Source organism: Pomacea canaliculata, linkage group LG8 (assembly GCF_003073045.1).
Source record: "Pomacea canaliculata isolate SZHN2017 linkage group LG8, ASM307304v1, whole genome shotgun sequence".
In the NCBI taxonomy this organism is placed as follows: domain Eukaryota; kingdom Metazoa; phylum Mollusca; class Gastropoda; order Architaenioglossa; family Ampullariidae; genus Pomacea; species Pomacea canaliculata.
In genome coordinates this window covers 6,696,453-6,713,264 of record NC_037597.1, presented here as the reverse complement: position 1 = coordinate 6,713,264, position 16,812 = coordinate 6,696,453, and the positions used below count along the sequence as shown (strand labels likewise).

The 16,812-nt window shown below is 47.2% G+C and overlaps 1 protein-coding gene across 2 annotated transcripts in view; it reads right to left on the bottom strand.

Annotated features, from left to right (window-relative positions):
- Nucleotides 1–16,812, bottom strand: part of LOC112571321 (tetratricopeptide repeat protein 8-like) — a 57,499-nt gene continuing 40,687 nt past the window's right edge. For both annotated transcript variants that reach the window (XM_025250233.1, XM_025250234.1), the window contains exons 10-11: nt 5,614–5,697; nt 1–675 (exon numbers count right to left, since the gene is read on the bottom strand). In XM_025250233.1, coding sequence (XP_025106018.1) covers nt 559–675; nt 5,614–5,697 — 201 coding nt within the window. In that variant the 3' untranslated portion in view covers nt 1–558. The remainder of the gene's footprint in view (nt 676–5,613; nt 5,698–16,812) is intronic.

The following is a 16,812-nucleotide window of genomic DNA, read 5'->3' as shown; positions in this document are numbered from 1 at the left end:
TTACAGTATAAACATATTGCCACATTTATTAACTTGTCGGACAAAAATATCGGGCACATTCTCTTTACTGACAACACATACTGTAGTATACATCACATCTCACAAACCATCAAAGCGTTACTAACGCCTATGTTACAGAGGGCAGAGCTGCCATCTTGCTTGTTTGTCCGTGACTTTGAAGGCGTGGCCCGAGAGCTGCACTTGGACATCATGATATGGACGGAACTACAGCACCCACTCCTCCTCTCATCTGCTTCCTTAAAATGTCACGTGGTGGGGGTGGGAGTTGGGGAATGTTTCAAGGGATAAACATCACAGGCATACAGTTTGTGCAAGCCAGGTTCCAAAGCCAGCGACTACGCCATCAGAACTACCTCTCAACAGTTCAACTACTGTCCTGCTCCATACCACGTGTTCTCGCGAAATAAATAAAATACGAGAACAACACGAGAACGACTCGATGAAAGACGTTCTGTAACGATGGCGACAGAAAAGGGTGACGTCACGACCGCGAGCGGCGCCATGATGTCACACAGGAAATGACGTGGCGGAACTTGCTCACAGAAGAGAGAAGTGCTGTCGCAGCTGCTTGAGCAGCTCCTGCGAGTCCTTGTGGTCTGGGTACGCCTCCACAGCTCTGCGGGCTGAAAGGTAGCTGCTCTGCAGGTCTCCCAGCTGTAAACAGAACAGGGTGGCAATGAGGGTCACTTTGAGTTTATCGTCGGGTGCGTGTATGTCATCACACAGTCCGATCGTCTTTCATATCGTCTTTCATTTAAATAATAATAAAAAACCAGAGGCATATACGCGCAGTGTGCAGTCTTATATGACAGAGGAAAACCCACTGAAGCGTTATATACCGCATTTAACGATCAAACGCATCCCAAGCTGCAAATAATAAAACCTCATTCAGCGCCAACAATAACAATAATGACGAAGATTACTTACAGAGCGCTGTTCTCTAATGACTCACAGCGCTTTACAAAAAATATCACCCACTATGATTGTAAATATATAAATTACAGATACGCTGGACCGAAATTTGATTCTGCACCACCCGCTCATGCTGATCAGGTGAGGCGACAAAAATGTTTGACTGCTGGGGAAATAGCATCACTCATACCGTTTGCATCAGCAGGCGCCGAGCACGGAAGCACACATGCGCAGTTAATAAGGGTGACTCGTCAATAAGCAGCAGACACGCGAGAGCCAAACGCCAAGCCTAGAGATGCACGTGCCGAGTGCACAACAGTTCCTTCCTCTTCCTAACCTAATGTTCATGAAAACCAAATTTCTGCCCATCGCGACTGCTCTACGTATAGCTGTCTGATAAAACTCCAGTCTTAAAAAAGCATTCATTTAAACTTATTTAAACATCAGTACTTCATTAAAACTTGTTCAGATCAACTACTAATCAGTCATTATACACTCACCCACGTCAATACCTCCATTATATATTTCATATAGGGGTCTCCCTCAAACCGGGGCTGTGTCAAGGATCCAAGAAGGTTACAGGCTATTAGCTATTCCGATATTTGCCTAAAGCTTCACATCTTGCTTTAAAGAAGGATTTTTTGAATTCGTTATGAGGGCGCCCTTACTCGTCCGATTCAATCGTGCTTTCAGATGAGTCACGTGACATCACTTCAGCACATCTTAAAAGCTTGGCCTTCCCGTCAAACAAAGTTTACTTCGGTGCCAATTTTTTAAAACTTTCTTTTCAGTTGTAATTTCTGCTCGTCAACAGTGGTGTAGTGTAAAGGATTACAAAGCCACGTCTAGAAATAAGCGCGTGGTCGGGCAGTTAGGGAGATGCCGGCGTGTGGTGGTGCAGGTCAAAATCACTTACACCCCATTTGCAGCCAACAGACACCACGGGCTGCTTCAGAGTTCCAAACTGGAAATTCTAAAATAGCAGTTTGCGACGGTCCTGTCTGGCAGATGTCTTCCGTGATTTAGCTCTTAAGAGCGTCTTTGCTCTCTTGAACCCATTCCCCGTTCTTTTCTTATCTTGGCTCACAAGAGCCACCGACCGCATTTCGGTTTCTTTCACGTGACGAACGAACTTGTATTACTGGACTGCTGGCAGACGATTTTTTTTCCAGTTAACTACTAACACGAGGCAGTTGTGTACAAAGCTTCCGGTTTATTCACATTCTTTGTTTAGGCTCGCAGAGACAAAAAGCGGAGAACTTTCCATGAGGCTAAGCGTTGGTCTTGGCAGACAGACAGCAGTCCACATATACACGTCCATGCGTGGCGTACACAAATAAAACTACCAGGTTTTTAGAGCCATTTTGTACATATTTAATATTACACACATATCACGAGGAAAATTGCAAAAATATCTGACATAATGCCGGTCGCAATCTGATTAATCTCTTAATAAACAATCAACGCTTTACGGCAAAAATATGGACCCCCAAGATGCCGTTGTGCACTAAATGAGAAATTTGATAATGTTTGTGGACGACAGATTGTGGGTAATGGACTCCATGATGTCACCACATTTATCCGGTCAGTGACCCCTCGCGGTCACAGTGGGTCTGGGTGGACGCAGAATAGGGTGCAGCCTACCACCCTGCTACTTACTCTTCCACAGCGACCAGGCTTGGCCTTCTACCTGCTCGTATCAACCAAGTGTAATAACAAACACGCCTTTATAATATTTTCGTCGAGCGAGCTACGAGGTTTTTAAGGCACGTGTGCTCTCTCTGTCTCGCTCTCTCACGATTTGCTGGTCAATAAACTTCCACAAGATCAAACGGCAAGACAAAACAGCCACAGCACCAGGGTCCGCACACGAAAGTACCCTGATTCGCCATCTGATGAATTGTTAATGCACCCTGGCGACGGGGCTTTGATTGAACAATGGCACGCCACCGTGGCGTGAGCAGCTGTTGGTCTGTCGTCGCTGTCAGCGTTAATAACAAGTTCCACCGTTAGCCGCACTCCGCTCCATCTTTCCCCTTCCCGCCCTCTCTCCCACTGCATGACGGGTAGGTGCCTTTGCCGGTCACCACAAATCCGATTCAACGTTATCGACAGACGATGACATCGAAAAAGTCTCTAATGAGAGTTACTGCGACTGTCACGCTGCGTGGCTGCTCGTGCAGTAAACGCGCCACAGGAGGTCTGCAAGCGGCAGGTGGCGCTGTAGGGTAGAGATGAATTTTCAACCTGGTCGACTGGATTCGCCGACAAGAGAGTCCTTGAACCCACGATGGGGCGAAGACTACACCTACAGTTAACACCTGTTAGCAATTTGTTCACCTTTCCGAACTTCGCGATGGGGGCAAAGCAACGGATCGTTAAGCTGACCCTGATGACGTCACAACCATTCCGTTTCCATGACAAGCTTCTCCTTTGGACACAGGAACTGGCGTCTCGCTGGCTCCATTGCCAACATGTGGCGCGCGAGACCTACAGTAGTCCACGACATGGATTTATGTTGGCGTAAGTGGTGCGTGTCCACAGCAAACAGCACGCAGCTCTGTCCACCATCTTCAGCGCTGTGTCTCTCTCCACCTAGAGGACTAAAGCTTCCAACTGCGACATGTCAACTGACAATGTCCTGCTTTCAACTTAAAGGTACCAGTCCCATCAACAAGGAACTTAAGGTAATAGATGGCTGGCACTTGTACCGCTGAGAGATCGGGAATAGATACAATGACAGAGTATGTGATGAAGTATACAGTATTTGATATTTTCACTCGTGACTTTGGCAAGAAATTGTGGTCTGTCGTCTGTAACAGATCCTTCCAACCACTAAGGCACTCGACCGTGAGAGAGAGAGAACATCTGGGATGCAGGAGCAGGGCAGTGTCAGCACTGACACGCAGTCTGACATTTTCTCAGCAGCATCCCCAGCAGAGGATGGCGTCTCACTACGTGGAGCGAACTTACAGACGCCAGACGGCGGAAGGACACGAACCGTTTATGATTACTAACCGCCATATGGTGTGACTCAGATAACTGGCAGCCTCAGTGTCGATAGTGAGTAATTTCCAGGTTGAGGTGTATGTCTCACCTTGAGACACTACCTTTGAAAGTCCCCACCGCTGAATAATTTTTCGCAAAGGTCGCAAAGAAGGGAAAAACTTCGGGGGCATAGCCACGGAGCCACTGAGGGGCGTTGGCTGGAGGCAAAGAGTGTCGGGGTGAGCGTGGGTCAGTTTATCAGTGCCGTGAGCACCATCGTGTGAACCCATGCACTCGTGTCTGCTACCGCGCCAACAACGCCCTGCAGTCAAGTGCTGCCCGACATACATCGCCACACACGACTCCGCCACACAAAATACAAATACCACATCTATTTAGCGAGTGGTGTGGGGGGGGGGGGGGGGCGGGGAGAGCGAGAAAGAAAAAGAAGAGTGGCATCTATATTTTATCTCAAAGAATGAGAGAGAAGACAGAAGCGAAGAATACGAACCTCCCCCACCTCCTCTTCACGACTGGCTACAAGTCCACCATTCCACATATCAAACAAAAACAATAGCTGAAGGCAAGCCCAAACTGCCAGTTGTACTACTTCATTCATTCGCCCTCTTCCTTTAATTTCTCCTCTCTCTCACCTCACCCCACCCCTCCCTGACTTGCCGTCGTCAGTGTCCTCCTTACAACGAGATGTGACTCAATGTTATTAACGCCGGGGCCGATTCCTGCCCACAGCCTCTCATCCATTAACCCATAAACCGAGTGTTAACTGTGACTTCACTTGGAGAGAAGCGAGCCGTTACTCCCGTGTCCTCTTAAAACACAGAGATAGGCCAGACGGGGAGGAGGGAACTTGGAGTTTTACACCGAGCCGGCAACTAAGGCAAGGCAGCCAGCCCTGTAAACAGATGCCAGGTGCCTATAACCCGGAGGGCGTGTTATAGCTCAGGTGTAATATGGATGCGGCACTAAACTTTCTTTTGTTCTTGTTAGCAACAAAAGCTAGCTTGTCATTAAAATTGCTAACATTTTTGTGTTATGAAGCTGAATAATGGTCTTTTGGGAAGAGCTTGATGGAAATGGCAGAAGCATGGTGTTGAATGCCACACCTTTCACAAACGCATGAGCTGTAGTCAAACACGGCAGCCGTGATGTGCGACAACAACAATGGCACCTGATAATGAGGTCGACAAATAACAAAATTATTATGACAGTTCGTCGTACACACTTGCAGAGGGAGCACACAAATTAGCATTGCAATGTCAGAAAAAAATGAGTGTTTCTCATTCGATCGCGCCTCTCTTTGTCAATCCCAAAATCTGTCTCTCATTCACTCATTAAAGACCCATATCCCTCTCTAAGCTCGCCACAGAAAGACTCAGAAGGTGAAGGGAGTGGGGGAAAGAAAGATATACTGCTACAAGTGCTTAGCTGCAGCCATGGTATGGACATCTGTCAAAGTCATTACACAGCATGGTAAAACCGCCGAAAATAAAATCCAGTTATAAATACACATACGAAAAAAGATTACATCTTAAAAGGTAAAAGAAAATCGTTAAGGCCATTGGCCAGCAAAACAAAACTACACAATTAAGATCAATCTGAGGGGCGGAATGAAGAACAAAAATATGTGATAAATAAATAAAAATGCACAACTAAATGAAAATCTAAAAATACCTGATCTGCCAGCGCGGCGAAGTTGTAGTGTGGCTCGTACATGTGTGGCGCCAGTACAAAAGCTGCCTGGAAGAAAGCGCGAGCCTGAAAACAAAAATCACATACACAGAGTGTCAGTGCAGGTCCATTCATCTTTAATGATAGGATTGATATAATAATATACATAAAGAAGAAATTACAAACAAGTCACATGTCAATCAGATTGCCTAATTAAATCCAGTACATGTTTCAGAAGTAACCTTCAGCGAACGACAAATGCACCCCCATTAAATGCACCCGATGTTTGCGGTGCCGGGTAATCCTACGAATCTCAGCATCTACCATTGTTTCTAAACAGGATGCAGACAGAAGTGGCTGGGTGGGAATAATAATAAAAAAAAGCTTAGGGAGAAAACCATATGCGTGGTGAATATGCGGGTCTCAAAATTATGGATGAAGCGATCTTGGTATAGCCAAGCCATTAAGGGCACGTGCTGCGTGAAACAAGGGATGGGATTAGGAAGAAAGCGGCGGAGCTTTCTATAGAAAACAAGAATTTCCGGAAGGAATGGTTAATTGCTAGCAGTGGGCGCAGTGAGTAGGTCGATGTAGCGGATGGAAGGGTTGGGAAAGAGAGGAAAAGCTTATTCAGACCACCGCAAGATGCTCAAACTGCTGTGCACGTCGACACGTGCAGCGCGCCACGCATACCGCGCGTGCAGCATGAACGTTGTGCGGCGGCTGGGAACAGGAAGACCCTACACACAGGCAGCAGGGATGGACTCTATTCCAAATATTCCATGACGTAAGACGCCCTCGGGGAGGGGATAGACAGGGGCTTGGAGGTGTATGCGCAAACTTATCTCCAATATTCTGTTATGTTTTCTTAAAAAGCGTGTCCGTGCGTAGATGAAACGGAACGTTTGCCCCCATTTTGAGCCCCCACCAGGTACAGGGTAAGCCGCTCAGGCTGAATAAAACCACATCAAGGGGAACGTCTCGGTATTTTATGCATAGAGACTGGTGAAGCCAGTTCCTTGCAGGCCTCAGGATGCGTCAGGAGAGGGTGTGTGTGTGAGAGAGAGAAAATGGCAAACAAAAGCCACATGCCTAGATAGGACTTGCAATGGATGGTGTCACACACCTACAGACGGCGACATTCTCCATGGTCGTCGGCGTTCACAGACACCAGGGCTGACATTGAACAGGACATGTTGGCGCAGAAACAAGACCGTGGGTAAACAGATACCCACGCCTTGGGTCCATCTACTAACAATATCGTATGAGCTCGGAGACGTCTCACCGTGACACCAAGCTGTGTCGGGTCCGGCCATGCTGCTGCCAGCACACTCGCTTGTTCTTCTGCAGCAGCAGCAGCACACCCACGCCAGCTTTATCACTGTAACCAACAGTTTAGCGCAGGGAGCTGGGGGCTGGGGACTGGGGAATTCAGTTTAGCCGCGGTGGTAAAGCTGACAATCTCGTCAACACAACGTACCTCTCCCTCTCCTCCCCATCGTATTTACCCGATCCCGTGTAAGCCTTGCAGAAAATTGCCTGAGCACAGAATCCAATCCCCCATCTCCCCACCCCCGCCACCCTTGTTTGAGACCTAACTGACACAGCGCGGTTTTGTTACGATTAAAATACCGATACTGTTTCCTATAAACTGTAGATATTAATTACATTAATGACATCAACGAGGAACAGAAGCTGCACGAAAGATTTGACGAGAGCGCAGAACTGGCCCCCTACTCTACCCTCACAGACTGATGTGTGTACGAGGGTTGTGAGGGTTGCGAGGGCGCGAGGGCTGGGTCTTTGATGGTCAAGTGCCCTGCGTCTGCACAACGGGCCCTGTACTCTGGTCTCTTCCTGTTGGGCTTCCTGCGTGATAGAGACGGCCCTGTGTCGACCACACCAACCAACCAGTCCCTGGGACACAGCCTGGAATAATGGCCGCTGTAATCAGCCCGCAGGAAGTCGCTCCGGTGTGACACGCCAGGCGGAAACCAGCACAAAGACTTGCATGCTACAGTTAATTACAGTTGTGTTGTTCTGCAACCTTCTGTGCATTCATTCAGCTATCTGCAATATGTGTTGGAGGTGGTGATATTAATAATTCCTGGCCCAGCGGGGACAGCCTTCCTCAGGTTCATAGTCATAACCGACACTCCGCCGTTTGTCCCAGAAACAAATACACTGGTTTATAGGGATATCAGGTCCGGGGCCAGTATCGATGGCAATTCTCCTTTTTCTGCGACAGGAGACTACAGTAACCTGATCTGTCGCCGGTCCATAGTACACTACGTTCTTCGATCTGTTTTGAAGCCTACAGCGACCTAGTAGCCTACATACACCGTGGCCAGTGTTCCTATTCAAACATTAAATTCACCCCAAACCCACAGTCTACAACGGCTTTTGTTGTACAGTAGTATCACGAACACCCAAACGTCTACACCACACTTACCCTCGTTTCATAAACTAACCTGAGGTAGTACGCAACACGCAGAAGTAATTTTTGGGAGTTTTGTAAACTTTTACAGACAATCACCACTAACACCGACAACAACTATCACTCGTGACCTCTCGAGGAGGGCTTAGCTGACGGTGGCGCTGATGGCGATGGTGGCGTGGTAGCTATGAAGATTTTTTGGGGAGAAAAAAAAAAGAGGTTTCCTCACACTTGTTAACACGGCTGGAGCACAATGCTTGTCAAGTAATCTCACAAACACTTTTATTGTTTTGTCCGCAGGCCTCCACCCCAGCTGAGAGAATCTGTCACGACATGTCATCAATCATCGTAACGCGCAGAACCGTCGTCAGCGCCGAGACTAACATTGCGGCAAAGCCCTGGGGATGTGGTCTCCTTCACGGCCTCTACACCTGTCCTCGCTTTTACTTGCTAGGCTTTGGTTCCAAGAACTGGTTTTGCGTCTGGGCACTTAACACAATTATCACAAACCCCCCCCCCCCCAAAAAAAAAAAAAATAAAAAAACAACAAACAGAAGGAGGAAAAAAAAAACCCACGATAAAATATTTTATCATTCGCCATTTTTGAAATTCTAGACATAGCAGAATTCCTGTGCAAGCTTCTAATTTCAGACTTAAAATTATTGAGAAGATCACCAGTGGTAAATTTATTTTATTTTTACTATTTCTTTCAATTCATTTCTCTTTATTTTACGAATAACATATTTTGTAGACCGAGCACTGACTGTGTAAAGTGTTTTCATGTGTCTCTCTCAGACTGACCACATCTCCTAAGCACGCATCTTCAGGAGGAAATATTCAACGCACACATCAACAAATTCTATCTTGATACCGGCATACAAAACTGATGATGCAGCTCTTCTCTTCCACCCCCCACGACTGTCCCCGCCACGTGCAGCGACTCCCTTGCGATGCTTACAACAACTGGAGGCTGTGTGGAGCCAGGATGGAATCGATGGAAAGTAGAAACCAAACCCGCTCAACCTGAGATGTGGTGTGCACAGAAGCAGACACGCGGGACGCTGGACTCTGGCACCGGATGTTCCCTCAGACAAGCCGACGGAAGCGGACGACGTGAGGGAGAATCAGTATTTGGTGCACGTGGGCTGGCACACGGCCAAGACCTTACAGAAAGATGGAGAACATGGACAGCCACGAGTGTGGAGCTGTCCACCGGGATGTGCTCCGGAAGACCTGTCGATGGCGCCAGTCCAGACAGATCGTCTAAACTGCCTTGGTTCACTTGCAATAACTAAAAGTTTTTTTTTCTCTCTCTCTCTCATACACACAAGGTGGATGAGACATGTCCCACTTAACGGGCTCGCGCCATATCAGACGATAAATGTCCTGTCACAGATGACAGCCTTCTTCTCCTCTATGTCTTGATTTATTATTCGACAGCCACAACATCCTCAAACAACTGAATCATAGCCAACACAAATTCCATTAATTATTTTTTCCTCTTCTTTATTTTTGCAGTTAAATTTTAGAAATTCTTTTGAAGGATCAGTTATAGCAGATCATGCATCGACCAAATACTCTTAACAATACGAGAGGCCGTCGACACAGATCTTATTTCAGGACCTGATGAGCCAGGAAAACCATCCAATAATGACTCACAAAATGTAATAGGAATTATTTTTAAGCAAATGCGATGTAACTCGCCCTTTCAAATCCTCTCTCTCTCTTACACACACAATGGACACCTTCAAAATTCAATTTTCGAGTCGTCTTTAAACATTCCAAACCACTGACCATTGTCCACCGATCTGTACCTAAAGCAATATACACCACCACTACCAGACTCCGATTTGAGTGGTCTTTAAATAACATATTTTAATGACTTCTACCGCCATGTCCACTGCCCTGTGGACACTAGAAACATTCAAACACCACTTTCATCAGAGAGGTCACCCACAACAACACATCCCCGACAACTGTCACTGCGATGTCCGGGTGCCGCTAGGCGTGACAAATACCCGTATTCACTATCGTACGGGAGCGCCGTCTGGTGTTCGTCTTACACGGTTTGCCGCTCTGTTTCCTTTCTCGTGAGTGAAAAAGCTCAGGTAAGCCAGCGAGGCTTCTTGCACACAACCAAGTCAAAATAACTGCGGTGTTCAGTTTCATCCTATTGTCCGTTTGTGCGGTAAATATTGTTGCCGCATGTGACGACTCACAGAAAGGTAGAAAGTATGAGAAAGGGAGAGCGTGTTTTGGTAAAGAAGATAAAAATAAGAGAACACCTGTAGCTTTACATTGCAACACGTGTGTGTCTTCGGCTCACCGCAAGCCTTAAAAGGACGAAACACGAACATCCCAATGTTTTGTTACAATTCAATGCTCATAAACTCTCACGCTGTCTATCCACCCAGAACCTGCAACCCGTATAATCTGCTCTTTTTTTTTTCTATTTTTTCACCAACTGTCTCCAACATACTCCCTTACGGAAATGGTATAATGAAAATTACGCCGCGGGGCAGGGATTCTTCCCGCAGGTTGTAGACAATGATGTTGTCCACAAGGTGCCATCGACAACAAGTTCAAAGGTCACCCATGACTAATGTCATATCTTCCAAACAAAAGGGGGGTACTGCGTGGCACATCAGCGTAAACAACTTTGTTTTCCGTTCTAACAGCTGTCAAAAGGTGCACCAGATGTTGGCCTTGATATGGTAATGTGTCTCTCTCTCACACATGCACAGGAGGAACATCTGTCGACGACTGCCTGAAAAGTTCGCTCTTTGAGAACAACTGCTTCCTTCGACTAAGTGCACATAACCTCTTAATTTCAATTGCATCTGCTCAAACGACCTGATTGCCAGCCTCCTCTCTCTTTCCCTCTCTTCATTGAGTGTGGTGGTGGGGGAGAGGACATTAACAAGTTTGTATCGACGTTTCTCTGGCCTTCTCTTCCTCTTTTTCCCTACTTTTTATCAAAATCTCTGAAGTCTCCTAAAAAAAAAAAAAATGCAGACTTTCTCCCCTCGATGTATGTGTCGATACGCTCACCCGACTGCCGCCACCACCATGCAAGTGGTGAGTAATTAACGGAAGTGGCTGTCCGCTAGGAGGAGCTGCCAGATATTGTCGGTCCGGAGATGGGAGAAACAAGGGCTTCCTATCTCCTCCCAGTCTATTTATGGCCCTGCGAGAAACTGCCTTATATTGTAAAGGTACCCGAGGGCCACCAGTAGGCCGTAGCAGTTGAGAATCCAATTAGCTGTTTGATTGACTGCATTGCAGGGTCCAGGGGACAAGGAGAATGCCATCACCAGCTTCATCACTCGGTGGCGAGCCTCCCTCTGGAAGAAAAGGCAGCAGAGGCGGAAAATGCCAGGGTTGACAAAGCCACAGACCGCAGGCACTAAGAACACTCCGATGTTCTCCAAGACGCTTCATGTCCTCAGCATCCACTGCATGCTGTGCGAGCTTCCCGAGACCGTGAACACAGCTCATTGCACTGCACACGTACATCGTTCATGAAGCTAAACGACGGAGGAATCTACAAAGGGTGTGCACTCTTGTAAACCCCAACCAACCAACTAACCCACAAAACACAAACGAAAACATATTATGACCCTGACCTCATACAATCTAAAGTGACGGATCTCCGGCTCTGATATTTACATACATCAGTCGTCGGGCGATGAAGAGGAGACGAACCCAAAATACTGTCAACTTGACCTTCACCAAAAAAGCTACACACCTTCCATCGACAAAACCTTCAAACAATTATATCCTGCAGTCAACAATTGATGACAACATGCATAACATAGTATGTGCAACATAGGAATAGTCCATCATCCCACAGCGCCCCTGTCACATCATCGCCCCCGGCAAGAGCGCGGGGAGGAAGGTGCTTTCGCGCTGTCAGTCGCCAGGTGTATGCAAATTGTGACGACAGTTGCAATAGTTCATGTGAATGGGAATATATCAGTAAATAAATACAAAACCCTATGCAGTTCGATACAAAATAATTTAAAGGGCGAAAGAGAAGCAGAGTGCAACGGAACAATCTGAGCAGAAAACACAGCAGCAACTGAGGGCCGGAGACCATCCCTGTGACCAACCCACTGGGCGAAGTCTAACGAGAAGCGAAGCTCGACAGCTATCGACACGTCGGTTGATGCACTCTCTCTCTCTCTCTGACAGTCTCGTCTGCTTGGAAAGCAACCCCCAGCCCACCCAACCCCACCCATCGCTGCTCACAGCATACTTCCCACCCTGAAAAAGAAAGTAAAAACGGGTAACATAAAAGACCGTGTTACTATGACTCCGGCTGTTGCGGCGGGAAAAAAAACTAAAAACAAAAACAAAACAAACCAAAACAAAACAAGAACGACGACAACAAATTGTAACTATTTGTTGCTCCAGCAGAGTTTTCCCATCAGAAATGAAGTTCATCAACCCAAAAAATTTCTCTAGCGGTATGATGGGTTGGCTGCAGGTGGGCATTGATTGGCCTTTTACTTGTGCATCATTTTCTCCCACGCATGAGCCTAATCAAGTTCAATTATGTTTGGTGACGGATGTTGGAGTTGAGCAATGCGCCACGCTCTGGTGGCTGCGCGAAGCAGCGAGTAATAAATAACCTGCAAATACTTGGAAAATTTGTCTTCGCGAAAATCATCAGCTGCGTCCTTCAGATGACAAGAGGAAGAGGGCTTAATGTTGCTAGCCCATCAAACACACTTGTCGCGGCCGTGACATTTACGTTCAGTTGGGGCGAGTGATGATGGAGAGGGGAGGCAATCACGACACCACCACAGGTCACGGCGACCGTGCAACGTGCAAAGGTGCAGCTGACGAAACCGCCCTGCACAGCGCTGGCAGCCATGATGTGCCCACCCTCACACCCACCCTGCTTCTGGTTTAAAAACATATTCAATAAGCCCCATTATAGGAACATTAATGCACTTATGCTGTACCTGGCACGCCTGCCATGAACATGGCCAACAATCAACTTTATCCGCCCATCGCCCTCTGCTACGCTCGACTAACCCCCTCACGGGACTCCCCAAGCTAACGGTATCACTTCCAGCACCGGCCTCTCGCAGACAGAAGCGATATGGCTGCACGGTGTTTACTGATCGTCATACCGCCACTGCCCACAGCGGCAAATATAGACAATGTTTACACAAAGGGTGCTCTCAATCATCCAGCAGCAGGCACGGCCGTGGACTAGGGCTGACCGGGGAAGTGTCGAGGAAAGAACTGCTTCCAGTCTGTTGCCAGAACAGCAGGCCGGCTGGCCTCATTCGATTCCTCGAGTTTGTTTGGTTTTTTTTTTTCCCCTACAAATTTGTAGCGACTAGACCCGCAGACTCGCAAACCTTGGCATTCTGGGAGAGTTTGGGGATTAGGGAAAGCCTTTTCTTGCAAGTTTGTAATAATTGCCCACTAAAGCGGAGGTCGGGGGAATGGGAAGTGGTCAGCCATGGTGCAGCTGTCAGCACATTACATACCCCGTTGACATGTTGACTTATCCTTCTTTCTTTCCCAACCCCTCACCCTTACTTTATCCCCTCGAGCTTTACGCAAGTAGTGCACCTTTCCTTCTTTTTCTGTTTTTCTCTCTTCTACAAAAGGTCACACAGATTCTCCCATGACCCCGAAGCTCTGTCACGAGATATCCTATCCTCAGACGGCGCAAAGCGAAGACTTGTGGTCTCAGAGAGAACAGCTGTTCCCCCGATGGTGAAAAAAAAGGACATCTTTGGTATGTGGCTCACTGTGGCATGCCGGTCTTCGGACGACAGGAACCATTTGTACTCTGAACGTCTTCCAGCAAATGTTGGCGCCACCGGTCTGTGATAACTGTTTACTTCCCCTCCGTGCACGCCAGACGCTTTGGAATGAAACCCCTCCCCTCGGAGATTAAATGACAGCTTACAAGTGTCACGACCCTGTGCAAGATAAAAGAAAAAAAAGCACAGCGGTCTAAGTGATGATTTCCGGTGTCAATCACGGTAGTGGCGGGTGGGAGAACGCTCATATCTGTGTAAACGCTACAAGTTCCCCACCACAGCCCCTCAAAAAAAAAAAAAAGCTACAGCATGCACATGGATACACACTTTCGATCCTGCTCTTGATTAGCTTACGATGCTCTGTCCTTCATCATACGCCAACGGCAGGCAAATCTGCTTCATTCTCTGGACAATTTCTGCGGTGTGGTAGCTTTCAGCACGAAGGCAGGCATGCCTCTGATACGGAGATGCTCTAGTATCGACATTGTACATCTCATTCCGTACCAGTATCACTTGATTTACATGACCCACTGACCTGTCTTATAACTCACTAATCATTAGAAGAATTGTTTTTTCGTTTCAGTCTCTTGCAGCGAAACACTTCTGTCGACCCTAGAACTGTCCACACTGGACAACTACCTGACACCAGCTCTCAATCTGGTTACTGTATCATCTGGTCAGGCCTCCCATCAAAATCACAGCTCGAAAGAGTTAACGGAAATAGCAAATCCCATTCGCCCAATGAAAATGCTGTGCTACAGGCCTACCAAACCTACCAAACCAGTGCCATGAGTGGCTACTGAGACAAAACGTTCAACATCAATCCCGCCATGCATCTCTGGCCGACCGGGAGGAAAGGACAGGTCACCAACTCGTGAAAGGAGGAAGCGATCGACATGTTCCTCGTCTTGTAGCAAACGGTTAGCACGAATCCCTCCAAAATTACATCTCATCTCAAAACGCCAGTGGATACAATCAACTTCAGACATCGCTAGTTATTAACCTCAGCGGGGGAAAGGAAATCGCTGCAATCTAACGCCAGGGTGGTTTTAGGAAAACATCTGGCACACCGGTCAGTGCGCATGGGCTGAGAGAAACAGGGACTGAAGAGCGGAGTTACCAAAGCGCTGGCAGCCGTTAAGTGTCGAAAAACGTCAAACGGCTCTGACTGGCTCAAAAAAAAAAAAAAAAAAAAAAAGCCCAGATGTAACTTCCGGTGAAAGAATCGTTATCAGTCGAGAAAAGGCTGAGTGATATGGACAGAAAGCGGGTAGCCGATTTATCAGTCGTGCCTTGGCCTGTCTAGGAGGGTGGGTAAGAGGAGACGCGAATAGCAGGCTTGTGCTAGCTTGCCCCCCACTCCACCCCCAAGCGAGATAGCTGACCGCTATCAGACATCATAGCCGTAGTGACTGCACATGAGGCACGTGACTCAACAACCTGCCATTATTTACGGACCACGACGGCCAAGAACGATGATGAACACGAAGATGAATCTCACCCCACGGCTACCCCTGTATTCATCGACAATGAAATGGCTAATAGCATCATCAAGGAGAAAAAAAAATTCTCAACCACTTTGCGCGCGCGCTCTCTCTTTCTCCCCCTCTGATCTTCTCTGCAATCTTCTCTCCATCTCTGTGCATGCCAGCAGGGTCAAAGTGCAGAGAATATGTATTAATGCTTGCTCTTACATGTGCACGCGCTTTATGCGCTTGTATCTAGACATGCATCTACAGCACCGAGAGCTCCTCGCTGACAGCTGTGGTAGAGGATGGATAATTCTAGAGCCTTCGTAAAGGACAAAAAAAAAAAAAAAAAAAAAAAAAGTTACATGATAGAAATCCACGTTTCCCCACCAAATATCGTATTGCAAAACGAGTCTTTCCTTGCAGTCGCATCTAAAACTCAGGTCTGATGCGGTTTAAGTAGGCGGCCATGTTTGTCGAGCAACGACAAGAACCGGAAACGAAAGCTGTTGTCTCCTAAGTAAAGGGTTGTCAAAAGGACATGGAGATCGCGAACTGAAAAATACTGAAAAAAGAAACTTTACAAGCAGCAACAGAGTTTTGATGTAGCTACTACGTGTTTTAATACGGTGATCTTTGTCGAAGAAGTTGTCGGGTCGACGACGTCTGTGAGTTCAGTAGAAGGATGGTAACACAAATCTTATTAAACCCGCCTTCAAGTAACTTGCACTGAGACTGGTTGTGTTGTAGGAAGAATTTTTACAGATTTTCACACACACACACCAAATGTGCACACCGCTTTATTTAAGGTGCGACACAACCAAGACAATTCTCTTGACTTCGTGGCCCATAAGCTGTCCTTCCGCAGGTTGCAGTAACTCCGTGTTTCTCCTAGACTGACAACTATAAATCAAGCTCGCGCTGACCAGTCGGGTTAACTGCTAACAGTGTCCGCAACCTCGCTCGACATTTTTCTTGTCAAGTGGGTAAGCCCCCAAAACTGCTCGCAGTATCACTTGACACTTTGCTTATCAAACGGGTGCGCCTACGTCACGCATTATTAGTCTGTTTTCTTTCTCGAAAGAGTACACAAACATGGCGGCCTTCACGACTCGGCCCGAACCTGTTGTCGACGCGATTTGTCAGTAAACGATTCTTTTGGAACGTGAACTTTTGACCTCTCATGATTCAGAATTTCAGTTCCTGTCAACCAAGCCCCACCATACGTTTTCCTTGCTTATCCCTTTAATGTCCTCTCATTGTATCACGAGGGTATGGAGATTGTGGGTGGGGAGGAGGATAAGGAGGATAAGGACACTCTCAACAGTGAAAGAAATTTTTTTAAAAGTCAGATGAAATCATCCAGCAACTTCCAGCCACACAGAACTTTGCGCCAAAACTAAACACTTTGCAAGTGGAGTTAAATGGGATGCCTGCTGCTTGGATAACATGAGACTGTTTTGACACAAGACTCCACCTTCCCAGCGTTCTCGGCACCACGGATGTC